Here is a 13,445-nt window from a genome sequence, read left to right as displayed (position 1 = left end):
ACAGGGAAAATTCCTGAAGGATTTTGGAGCTCCTCTTCAGAGAGGTGCAGACTTTGTCCCTGGGCATGTTGTTCACCTTCCCAGCTGAAGGGAATGGTGCATCCCAACCATTGCAAACACATTTATAATCATAATTTTTAACTAGTTAACCTCTTTTCCTAATAAAAAAAAAAAAATCTCTATCACAGTGTGATATTTGCTTTTTTCCTTTTTATCATACAACACTGCTTGATAATATTTAATGGAACCCATGGCCTTTTCATAAAAATCCTGTCATGTTGATGGTGTAAAATGCAATATTTTCCTACCCCAAAGTTCTTTCTACATCTTTGTACACAATTACATTTTAAACCTCAATAAAGATTTGTAATTCATTCTTAGAGATAAATTACTTTATTCATTAATATGATGATTTTAAAGGCAACATTAATTCCTTTTGGGGAGAAAAAAATCTTTAGCAAGCCTGCTGAGCTGGTAGTTCTGGGGAACTTTTTTGAGGAGGTGGGGATTTGCTGTAGGATATATTGCTCCTAGAAAGAAAATGAGCAGCCTTGTCTTTCTGACTTTCTCTCTGATATTTACCTATTCATGCCTGAGCTGAGAGGGGTTTAGTGGAGGCTGGACTGTGTCATTAAGGGTGGATGAATTCAACTGCATGTTTGAAATTATGATAATTGCTTGCCCATCTATTCAGTATTATTTTTGACTCTTCCCTGACTCCAGCAGACTCCAAGAGTATCTTTGCTGCCTCTCCTTTGCTGGTGCTCCCTCCCACACTTTCTTTCTTCTTGCCCTATATTGCTGAGTCTCTGTTTAACACTCTGACCCCTCTCTGCATCTGTTCCCTTCTTTCTCTTTCCTTCCAGAACTTCACTTCTCTTTCTTTTGTGCATTGGCTTGTTGCTTTGCTCCCCTCCCTTGCTCTGAGAGCACAGGGGTGTATATAGTGCACAGGATGGTGCAGACTGCCTCACTTCTGCCTCCTCACATCTCCCTCCTGCCTTCCCAGCAGATCCATCCCAGCTCTCCCCCTCCTGTTACCCAGGAGCCCTTCCCAGCATTAGCAATTTTGTGCCGTGGCCTCATATAAAAATCAATGTAAAGAAGCACCCTGTCCGTGCCTGGGGTTGACATGGAACCAAACACTTTCGCTGAGCTTCAGGTTATTTCATGCTATAATGAGAAAGGTTGTTAAGGAGATAGGGAATTGGTTTTCATGAGTATTGCAGAGCTCCACAAAAAAATTTCATTTAAATTCACAGAGGCTCTTTCCAACCAGGGAAACCATGTCTGTCCTGATAAGTGGAGGAAGAAATCCAGTGAAATGATGGAGCCAGCTGAAAAAGAGGTGCTTCACAAAGTTAACTATATTGTGTAGAGGGGAAATAAAGGGATTTCCACTATTTTATTGTCTGAGATCAGCAATGAAATACAGATTGGAATGGGAGCTCCCTATATTTTTATAATATTGTAAACACTGGGAGAGCTGTGCCATCAGTGTTGTGAATATTGCAGCTTCTAACACCATTTAACAGAAGGCAAGGAGCATGCTCAAGACACAGCTGGAGCAAAGTGCAGTGCTGAAAGCTTTAGCAGATGGGACTTAAAGGGTTCATGAAATACAGCTGGGAGCAGCCATGTGAGCTTCTGAGCACTCTGGTCTGCAACCAAAGCTGGTGAGCACTGAGAGGTCTTTGGGCTCTCCAGCAGAAAGGATTTTATTGCAGTTCTGGTCTGGCTGTCCCAAGCCTGAGGATCAGGATGAAAACCTTATTTGGTAAATCGAAGGGCTAGGGCTGTTGATAACAGGAAAACAAAGAATACAATTAAAACCACTCTGGGTGGCTCATTTGTGCAAACCCTTTGGATCAGTTGTGTGGACCCTAAATTGGAGCCTGCGATGCTCTGACATGCTAGGGTGGATTACACACAAAGCAGGAAAGAGGGAATCATTCTGCTACTCCAAGGGGCATAAACTTAGCCATAGTCTGTACTTTAGTAAAAATGAGGCAAAACATTTCTTGGTTCAGAGGATCACTGCCCCACGTGGACAAGCTGTCAAACATCTGCTGTATAACAGCATTCAAACGTCTTTTTTCATCAGCTTCATATCACTATTTCTCTATCTGCTGGCTACAAAAGCATTTCTGGGTAAACAGGTACTTTGTTTCCAGAGCAGCATCCTCTTCCTTTTGCTTATCCCCTTAATGATTCATGTAGCTGTTTTGCAACTCAGGAGCTGTTGGTGAGGTCACAGCAGCCTGGTTGTGTCATCCAAGTGCATGACTTAAAAAGGAGGATCCTGTCCAGGAAAGGAAATTCTTTTGTTTATCCATAAAACATCTAGATCAGCAGCAGTTGTGGGGAATGAAAGCCAGAGAAAGTTGGTGGTAGCCAGATGAAGCTATGACCAAACATTAACCTTTTAAGAGGGAGTTAGAGTATGGTTGGGTTTGCTCAGCACCCTCCTGAGCATTTATCAGAGTGAGCTGTGTAGCAGAGCAGAATAATCTGCTGATGAGGGGAAATAATAAAGGAAAGGCTATTTTTATTTCTTACAAGTCAAACAAAACCCTTCAGCTGGTGGATCACAGAATCAAAGAATGGTTTGGGCTGGCAGGAACTTTAGGGATCATACAGTTCCAACCCCCTGCCATGGGCAGGCGACACCTTCTACAAGACCGGGTTGATTAACCTGATCCTTCAGTTGTCATTGGGTTAGACAAGTCCTTGGATGTGGGTGCTTCAGGAGGAGGTTTTGGTGAGTAGGAACAATGATTTGCTGTTCCTCATCAGGTCAATGCTCTCTCTTGCCCAGTACCTTGCTGCTAAACCAGTAACAAGTTCCAGAATATAAGGATGGTCCTAATGTACCACTGCAAAGTCTGTCCAGAGTGGCAGAGTCTGAATGATGTTCAAGTGCTCAAAAAAGCTGGGAACCAAAAAAATGTATGTATAGCACTGACTGTAGAGTTTTCCTGGCCTCTTCTCAGTCAGGTCCAGAGGCTTGGGAGGAAGCACAGACAGTGCAAGAAATAATACACTGTTATGAAATAACCTAATGAAGGAGAGGTACTGCCCATTCTTGGCAATTAGTGACCAGCTGCTGTGATGATGTTTCTTTATTTTTGTAACCCTCTCTGGGGTAACCATAAGGAGTCTGCTAGTAAGACCAATGTTTACACTTGTGATTTAATCCAATTCTTTGGCTTTAGTGGTTACACACATCAGTTTGTGTTGTGGAGTAACTCTGTATGCATAGAGAAATTCTGATGCAGTCTGAGTCAGGGTTGATCCAATGGTTAGGAGAAGCTCTGGGCAGCCCAGCGAGGACCAGAGTGGGGGCCCTGACCTCTTGTGGTGATTGAGGAACCAGGAGCACTCCTGGCACTGGTGTGTCACTTAGTCCTGGGGACTTTGTGCTGCTTTGTGAATGAAGCCTTCAAAAATCTCAGGAAGGGGAAAAGTACATCATCCACCAAATCAGCAACTGGACTATGGTCCATGCCCCTGTGTGCAGAAATGGTACTTTTTCATTTTCAAGCTTTGCTCATGTCTCTGCTGGACTATGGTTCTTTATTAAAATTGTATTTGGTAAGCCTTCAATGTTTTGTGTGAGTGTGAATGTCTCCATATGTTTGTAAAGGCAAAGAAAGATGTTTGTAATATCATTTCTGTGTTTTACAAGAGCAGCTTCCAAAGGACACCAAAAGAACTATAATCAATAGCTGTGTTTCAGCTAACAGGTTTCAAAGAAAAGCACCACTTTAAACCAGGGTTTTTCTTCTCTTCTTTCAGGGGTGCATTCTCCGAGGTTGTTTTGGCTGAAGAGAGAGCGAGTGGGAAACTCTTCGCAGTCAAATGTATTCCCAAGAAGGCACTGAAAGGAAAGGAAAGCAGCATAGAGAATGAAATTGCAGTGCTGAGAAAGTGAGTACAGACCTTCATTTCTTCCTCTTTGCTTCAGTTAGACCCTTGCATTTGAGAAACAGTGATTGACAATTGTGACTGAAAACTTGTTCAGCTCATCACAGGCAGACAAGAACATGCGAATTTAAATGGTGCTGAAAATGTTTTGAGAAATGCTGTTCTTTTCTTTCATATTAATGCAGCCAGATAACTGCAAAATGGGAAAGAAGAGGATTTAGGCTAGAGTAAGCCTATGATGCCTTAAAAAGACTATCCACTAAGAATGTCAGCAGTTGTGCTTTGAGGAGAGCAGAAGCAGGGTTATAATTTTTAAATGCTTAAAACTGTCTGTTTACTAATTGCTCTAAAACGATGACATACTATGGATTGTCATAGGAAACAGTGTTAACCTGTGCCATGTAGATGAGTGGTACCTCTGTACTTCTGGAAGGGGGATTTTTTTTGTCCTTACTTTGTCTGGAATACATGGATAAGAAAAAGGAATTTCACAATTGCTATGAATTCATTGTAGTTATTAGAGACTTGATCCTTACCTCTTCCTCATCTTATGCCCTGAAGGTGGGATTCATCTCACCCGACTTGAGACATTTGAATCTGAACTTATCACCCTTGACTTTCATTCTGGGAAATAGAAAGAGCTTGGTTCCTTTAGGATTGGCTCACATAGTGTGTTTTAAACTTCTAAAAGTACCCTCTTTTCTAATTGAGATAAAGGTAGTACAGTTATACAGAACTACTCTGCATTGGACTGGGACACTCTTATTCCTGCTGCACTTCTGTCCCATGTGGGACTTTTTGCCCCAGTGCTTGGTCATGCCAGAGCTGATAGCTGATTATCTGGGCACCACGTGACAAAACACATCCCAAAAACCAACTGGGTGAAGAGCTTTGACATCCTAAGTCAAAGGAGCTGGTTCAAGGGCAAATTCAGACATCTCAGTAGGCAGAGGGGATCCTTTTCAGTGGAGAGACAGAAATGGGGCTCCAAACAGCTACAGCTATTTGTAGCAGTGCCTTCCTATTGCTGAGTCCACCTTGGGTCAGTACAATGTAAATCCGGTGACAAATGCAGCATGTTGTCAGTGTAGTGCTATTGAGAACCTGTCATAAAACTCAACCATTGCCATCTCTGTAACCAGGCAATAATGGCCAATAACCACAGCTTGAAAGTCCTTGTGTTGATGGGTTTGTCCCCTGGTACTTGTGTGGGTTGTAAGAACTGCAATATCCACGTGTAGTAAGAACTGACTTGCATCAGCCTTGATCCTAAGCTTGTAGAGCAGAGAAATAATTTAGCTTATTTCTTGCTTTGTGAAACATTGTGAAATGCTTCTGTTCCCTGCAAACATTTTCCTGAGAAAACAGGAGGCAGCACCCAGGCTGTGCTATTCCAGCTGCAAGTGCAGGAGAGTGAGTGGGCAGAAAATTCCTTAATTTCATGTAATTAGATCTACTCAATCTGTTGTCCTATGCACGTTAGGACCTTAAAAGAGAATGTCCTTTTTTATCTCCTAGTGTCTTCTACTTAGCTGTTGCTAATACAAACTTTGCCTGTCATTGTCTTTATTCTGAAAATAGACATCCTTGCTTGCAGATGCTGTATTGAATTTGTATATGCCACCAAGGAAACAATTAGAAAATAACAAACTAAATTCTGCCTACATTTGAGGAGAAGGGATATCAACCTGTTTCTCTGTTCAATGAATTCTCTGCTTCAAAAGCTGTCAGTAAAAATAGATTTGAGAGTGGTTGAATGGATCCTGAGCAGCTGTTGCTAAGCTCCATCTAAGTGCCCTTGCTTTTGTTTCTTGTAGCTTAACACTGAGTAGGAATGGCTCATTCTTGTGTTGTCTAATGAATGGGTGGGAGCCCAGAGCCCTGGGCTTCCCTGCAGAGTTGTGAGGTGCCACAGCCTTAAATGTACCATGCACTGAACTACCTCATCTAGAGGATGTGCACAGAGGATGCCTGGCAGGAGCAGCTGGTCCCTGTTCCCCAAGGGGAAGGTGTAGAGACACAGAGGTTACATGCAAAGCAAGTAGAAATACGTACATGTGTTGATCCTAGTCTCCCTGTCTGGTTCTGCATTATGTCTTTTAAGGGTGCTTAAACTCTGATGGGATAAAAGTCCCAAAGATACCCTGGCTGGCTAAAATGCATGCAAAGTCCTTGAGATCCTACAGAGAAGGATCTCTTGCCTTCCACTGGACTCTCTCCTCCTATGGTCAATCATTCGAGTTCTGTTTTCCTCTTGACAAGCTCTGTGCTTTCTGGCAGACCTCTGCCAAGTGTTGTGTAATGCAACAACTCTTCTTGAGCTCCCCCAGTTGTGTATCAAATTGAGGTCTGGTAGAAAATCTCAAATATACTCCATGCAGTGTCTGCCAGCTCTCAGGTGAGCTGCTCATGCCCCTGTGTGTGGTGAGCAGGATTTTAGGGACAGTCAGAGATTGTACTGGCATATCCAGGATCAATGCCCACAGTGTCCCATACATTTTGTACCCTCAGGCATCTCTGGTAAAGGTTCATCCCCCTGTCAGTCTTGCCAAATCATTCAGATCTGACAGAATCAATATGGGAGAGAGCTTGAATGATGCTGCTTGTTGAAGCAATGTTTCGAGGAGCATTTTTTGCAGTCAGAATTAAAAGTCTGAGCATGGAGTACCGGTGATGAAAACATGAATCCAGTGACTAAAAGCTTTGGGTCCCCTCGGCTAGTTTCCTTCTGTCACAAGAGTTATTGTCTGCCTCAATATTTATTGGCTGTGAAACAGCCCTTATTGAAAAGACTTTTGAATAAACAGTTTTACCTGCAGTTGCTCTCCTGTCCTCTCTTGTGTGAGCAGATCCAGGACAGTGGGTATGAGAGGGGAGGTTTCTGGGCCGGGCTCTTAGTGTCAAACCAAAACTTCTGCCAGTCCTTCGGTGTGTCTGGACTAAAATGCCGTTGGGAGTATTAATCCAAAATTCTGTGCAGCGTGAGGTCAGTGACTCCCATGTGAAGTACATGGAAGGTAGGAGATTTTATCTCTCTGTCTGTGGGGTTGGACGCTCTTGCTGCCAAAACAAAATGACACATTTTAGGAGCGATGCTCTGCGAACAGAGGAGCCGAGCTGCCAGCCAACTGATCTGCATGTTTGTGTGAGTGCCAGAGTGAATCATGCATACTCCATAATTCTATTTTTCCAGCCATGGCCAACAAATCTGTTCTTAAAAAAGAAAAAAGGCGGAAGAGCCGTTAAGTCAATATTTACGCCTAGCAACCTTAACAGGGTTCTTCCAATATGGACTCTTGTGTCCCGTGGAAATCCATGGCAACATTCCCCAAAGACTCGGATGGGTGGGGACGGAGTGGGAAGGAGCTCGCTGCCGAGTGATGTGCTGGGAGATACTGAATCTGCACTTAGTCCAAGAGCCTGGGCCTGACAAAGCATTTAAGCATGTGCCTAATTTCAGGCAGTAATTAGTTCAGTGAAATTGGAGAGGAGGCTGAGCTCTCCCTGCTTGGATGTTTCAGCGAAGGGTAAGGGTCCCACTGGGGACCTGCATTTGGTACCATACCAAGAGGGGAGTTTTCTTATTATCTTCAATTAAGACATTAAGACATGTGGAAAACATGCTTAGAACGGCCTAGAATCTGTTTGTGGAAGAAAATGGGATCTCTAGAACTGGGCTGTCACAGCTCCATTAAGTGCCTGTGGGGAACAACAGCACACAGTCACCTTTGTGTGACACAGCCACCTTTGTGTGACACAGCCTTTTTCTGAACTGACGTGGGGAGTTTCATAACCTGCTCTGAAAGCAACTGTGCTCTGTTTTTTGAGCAGAGAGAGAAATGCAATCCTTTCCATTGTTTGCTGTAGAATAGAGGAAATTTCTTCCTCTTATGGTAATTGTGCAGGTGTGAACACGCTGAAAGAGGAATCGTCTGCTAGACGGGTTCTTGAAGGCAGTGCATAGTGTGAAGAGTTGGACTGCACAGAAGCAGCAGTCTGAGGTTCTAGTTAAAGAGAAAAAAAATAGCTTCTAAGTCAGATAGAGAAAAACATGCCTGATTTGCTTGTGGAGTTGGTTTTGTTTTGTTGTTTTTTTTTTTCTTTGGCTACACCACTATTTATCGCAAGAAATTCTCTGTTGCCTGGATAATACCTGCCCGATTGTACTCAGTGCTGAGTCAGAGCAAAGCAAGGGGAGGAGCAATAAATTGTGTGTAGCCCTGCACCCAGGTTTATTGATTGCTTAATGGCAGTAATGTGCACATGTGTCTTGTTAAGCAATAATGTCTAGCTAGCAAATCATACTCTGCTTTAGCTAGTTTCTGCTGAACAGGGATTTAAAAAATAATTTCTAACCTATTTAAGTATCTCTTACCTTCTCCCCCACCTCTTTACTATCTTAGATCCTCTGGGAGAGGCATCATTAGATTCCTCATTACAAATCAAATCCATGCCTTACTGAGGTCTGAGGCCATTTTTCCTGTTAAACAGAGTGAACTGTTCCCAGCAGGTCAGCTAAACTTCTGCCAGTGCTTTCCATCCCCTTTTCCTCAGGAGACAGGATGCTCAGGCAGTGATTCATGGCCAGGCACTGCCTCACTCCTTATATGCCTGCACCTACAACCAGGAGCTGCTGCTGGGATAAAGAGCAGGAAGAGAGGAGGGGAGGTGTCCTCCTGCAAAGCCTGTGAGGTCAGGGCAATATCTAAAGTAAAACTAAACAAAAAACAGCAATGAAAAGTTTTCCTAATGTGGGTGGAATTGTGGGAGCTCCTGCTCTCCCATAATCAGATGATGGTCAAAGATGCCCCTTCCTCCATGCCAGGAGGCAGTGCTGTTCTTCATGTTAAAGATAACAAATGTGGAAGAATCACCCCTTCTCAAGATTTACATGAAGGCTGCAGGGGTAATTAAAAAGATTGTACCTCTTTGCTCCTTTTCAGCAGCCCACTGGCAAACTCCCTGTAAAACCTCTCTGTCCCAGATTCTTATCTCTGTTGTGCCCCATCCCTCCGGAGCTGACCCGACAGCCTCCAGGAAGACAAATCCAAATTTAGTTTTGAAACCCATTAGTTACCTCTTATTAAACTCTTCTGTGCAATTTAACTTGGAATCAAAGGCTACATTAATTCTGAATAAAACTGGCCATGCGGAAGTTTAATGTGCCCTAACATAAATTCAGGCATTTAATTAATTCAGATGAATGTTCCTGAATGACTCTGTGGGACAGACCCATCTATTCAAGATATGACTGTCTTTGGGTCAAGAAATACAGCCCTTGCAGGCCTGGGTGGTTCCATACTCCAGTTTCCCAGTCTGGAGGCTCTGCTGGTGCCCACTGATGTTCTCCTATGGTAATTGTTTTTCTGTCTGAGGTTACACAGCAGAGTACAGGGCCAGCTGAACTAAAGAGGAGACATTCAGATCCTGTGTTGATAAGTGCTAACATAAAAATGATAGCAATTAGATTGTGTTGCTGATGTACAAAAATCTGTGGGATTGACCTTTAAGGGGTTAATGAATAATTACCTCTTTGCACCCCAGCAGTAAGAGCTTTTTTTTTTTTCTGTCAAGAAATAGATAGATGGTTAGGAAGTGAAAGAAACAAAGAAAAAGCACTTGACATCTCTGTCTGTCAGATATCATAATTTCTCTGGTGCTTTGCTTACTCTATAGACAAAACAGGCTTGCTGCTTTTAAATTTTTTTCCCTGTTTTTTCTCCTCTGAATAATGGTGAGAAGATCAGCTGCCTCAGCAAGACTGAAGAGACAGCTGGTTGTTATATTAAGTAATCACTCTCTGAGAAAGCTTTTATGTAGATTTACTTGTTAAAACCTGGCTTGCTCATGCCACTGCAGTTGGGCTGGGGTGACAGAAGGCTGACTCTGCTCTCCCTGCCCCGCCATGCTCCAAACCCTGCCAAATCCAACTGCAAATCCAGGACATCCCAAAAACCTGCTCCTCAGTGAGGCCCTGGATAGCTCAAGGTGCTCAGACATGCAGCCACCAGCTAGGGTGAGATACCCAGTGGTACCATTCATGATGTTGGGGTCAGTGGTGTCAGGGTAGGGCCCTTCCAAGAATATATTTGTTGGCATCATGCATGGATTTGCTTCATCATTGCCCCCATACACCTTTTGGGCTGATCTGGATACCTGGAGGGACCCTGGCCTGCCTGTGGAGCCTCCCTTACAGCTGAGCACTTCTGCAGAAATCCCTGCTAGGGAGGTAAAGGCTCCTGGAAAGGAGCCAGGATCTACAAAACTCAGGGTAGGGGGACAGTTGGGCATGCCTGGAGGCTGACATCAGCCTAAACCATGAGATCATCTCCTGGATCGAGGAGAGGCAGGCTGGATGAATTGCCCTTCTCGGGTTTCAGGTGAAAGGGAATCTGACCCTCTCTATGTGGATATGGCACAAGGCAGCTCTGCCTTGGCACTCGCAGTTGGCTCAGTGTTAAGCAAATAGTTTTGCTGCAACGAATTCATCCCAGTGAAAAAAAAGTGAAACCTGAAACAAAGCTGACACCATTCTTCATCACTAAGATGCTGGAAACTTTGCAGGGGAAGACTCACAGCCAGGACTGCCTGGGTTGCATTTCATGCTAGATTAGATGTAAACAGATGTAGGGAAACTGATCAGGGCATCTTAAAAAATTCTTAAAATACATTAAATGAAAGAGAAAAGTCCCTTTCTGAAGTGGTTATCACAGAATCCTTTATATCTTCTCTGGTCTTGCACAGTTCCATTCACGTGCAGTGTGCTGGGTCAGGGCTCAGGGATGGTGTGTGGCATTTCTGTGTCTCAGCCTGACTTCACACCCTGCACACCCAGACAGATGTGTTCCTCCAGGGAGGTTACAGTGTGATAAGCCATTTCACTCTAATTGCTGAATGGTGACACAGCTGTCCTCTCTCCTGGGTGGTGGTGGTTGACCAGATCTCCCTAGCATAGCTATTGTTGTCCAAGGTCACCCCATACCTTGACTCACCTCAAAAAATGGCATATCCATGTTAGAAGGAGGATTTGGAAGCACATTGTCACACAATGCTCCAACTTTCAAAATAATTCAAGGAAATAACAGCTGATTTCTGAAAGAGTTCTAAGAAGGGTCCAAATTACCAGAATGAGTTTTAGTTTAGAATGTCAGCTTTAGGTGGTGTCTGCTTCTGTGCCACACAGAATCACAGAATATGCTGACTTGGAAGGGAACCACAAGGATCATTGAGTTAAACTCCTGGCTCTGTAAAGGACACCCCAAGAGTCACACCACGTGCCTGAGAGCATTGTCTAAATGCTTCCTGAATTTGGATTGGTGCTGTGACCATTTCCCTGGGAGTCTGTCTTTTGCACAGGTGGAATGCCAAAGCCAGGGTCCTCTCAGAGCTCCTAGCTGGAGAATATGTGACCTATTTCCAGTATACAATTCTCAGGAAGGTGGTTATGATTGTGTTTCAGTCACACAAGTGTCTGATTATATTTTTATGTTTTATTTTTTATGTTTTTATTTTAATGTTACCTAGAAGGAGAGACTTAAGATGCATAAAACCTTTTTAATAAGATCTAAAAGTTTGATAAATGACTCAGTTTCAAATCTGGATCCATAGGGTCTGTTATACCCCCATGTTTAAACCTAAGAGTTACCTAATTTGCAAGCACATGACTTTGGTACGAGGGACAGCATTTGCTCCAGTGCTCGCAGTTCAAAACTTCGAGGATGTCTTGGTGCATGAAAGGAGCTAAGGATGTACTCAATGTGCTCCTAGGTGGCTTCACAAGGCAAAGTACTTCCTCTTCTATTTTTTCTCCCAAGATTGTCTATGGGTAATCTGGAATGTTTTGTGCAAAAATAAGGGGTTTGGGTTTTCTTCTATGGAAGTAATTTCTTCATTTGGAAGAAGTACAAAAGCTGTTTAAATGTCTCATGACATTAGGAAAGGGAAGATGGCCTTGTTTAAATATTATTAACCTATTGCATTTTGCCTCTATTCTCTACTTTTGTCTTGAAACATGAACTGGAATAATTCAATGTTTTGTAATAAGCTGCTGTGATGTGCTGTTTGGAACCAGTTAGTTTCTAACCTCAGGGTGACCATATTTTGGTGATGGGTAATCTTTTAGATGCAGAGTCCAAGCAACTCAATGGATAATCCTTTATCTTACTTTCACACTATTAAAATCCACATCAGTAACTCATAAAACACTGGACTATTGGAGTGCTGAAGCAGAGTTTTAATTTGTGAGGCACTGCATAAAGAGAACAAGTAAATGCAAGGTAAGAATCATGGGACCAGCTGGAAGCATCCTCCAGGTACACAGCTGTATGTAAGCTCAAACCTCCCTTGCTATGGAAATCATCAAATATGCATTTCTAAGTGGATCAGAGTGTACAGGGAGGATAAACAAGTATTCCAAAAATGTCAGTTCAAGAAGGTAGAAGCAGAAATCTTGTCAGAAATGACAGTTTTCTTGAGTACTCCTTGTCCAAAGCAGTATTTTGCTCTCAGTTGCATATTAAAATGCTTTTTAAACACAAGTTGCTGTATTTTTGGCCTTCATTATATGAAATTAGACAGTAATATTATCAGTAGGCAGGTTTTCCTGAGACTCCAATGTGAATTTAAAACAACTCTTTTGGAAACTTACACCTCCTGTTTTCATTTATAAAAGATAAATCACGATTAAATTTTGTGTCTCATTAAGGTAGCAGTTCTAGGTGTCTTAAACCAGAGTTTGGCAGAAGGGGGCTGGTTCTGACCGTAATAAAATGAGGAAATATTTGTACTCTATCCCATGTTCTGCTGCATCAGGTTAAACCTGACAGCAGCCTCTGTGTTTGGAGTATATCCAAAATATCCTGAACTGACAACTGCATAAATTAATTGCTATTTGACCACCTAAGTCTGCAGCTGTCACTTGTGATACATATTGATTTTTTTCTTATAATGCTTATTCATACAACACTTTGTGTTCAATAAGCGTTTTTAAGGGAAAAAAAGTAAAAAAATCCCAAAAACTTTATGTACAGAATTTATCTTTCAACAAAGGCAGGCATACAAAACATTCATTTAGTCTGGGGGCTGCCAGTGATCAGTTTGACCAAAGAAATGCTAATGATAATTTTCTTCCAAATTAAACATTAATTATATTTTTAAAATCAGAAATTCTAATTTTTTTAACTGTGTCTTACATTCATAAGGCACTGGCTTAATCAGAATAGTTCTTTTTATTCTGAATTAAGAATGTCCCTAGTAAGGGATTGTGCTTCTACAGCTATAGGACTTTAGGTCTATCAGTCAAACCAGTTTTCAAAATAAAGTTTAACATTTTCCTTGCTTGCATCCATGTTTCTACATCTCTGGTTATCAGAGGCACCTTGCCCAGGTCTTAAATCTCTCTAAGTGCAGAAATCTTTGGGTTAGTTTTAATACTGACAATTTGTATCAGTAAGTGAACTATGAAATCATTTCCCTAAGGACAGGTGACAGCCAGATTTCACTCTGCCAGCTATTTTATC

The 13,445-nt window shown here is 42.4% G+C and overlaps 1 protein-coding gene across 3 annotated transcripts in view; it reads left to right on the top strand.

Moving 5' to 3' along the window:
* CAMK1D (calcium/calmodulin dependent protein kinase ID) overlaps window positions 1-13,445 on the top strand; it is a 206,569-nt gene that overhangs the window by 85,287 nt on the left and 107,837 nt on the right. For all 3 annotated transcript variants that reach the window (XM_088165924.1, XM_014883083.2, XM_088165925.1), the window contains exon 2: window positions 3,799-3,930. In XM_088165924.1, coding sequence (XP_088022050.1) covers window positions 3,799-3,930 — 132 coding nt within the window. The remainder of the gene's footprint in view (window positions 1-3,798; window positions 3,931-13,445) is intronic.

Source organism: Sturnus vulgaris, chromosome 5 (genome assembly GCF_052056855.1).
Source record: "Sturnus vulgaris isolate bStuVul1 chromosome 5, bStuVul1.hap1, whole genome shotgun sequence".
In the NCBI taxonomy this organism is placed as follows: Eukaryota; Metazoa; Chordata; class Aves; order Passeriformes; family Sturnidae; genus Sturnus; species Sturnus vulgaris.
Note: the sequence above shows the minus strand (reverse complement) of the source record. Positions and strands in the feature narration are given on the sequence as shown.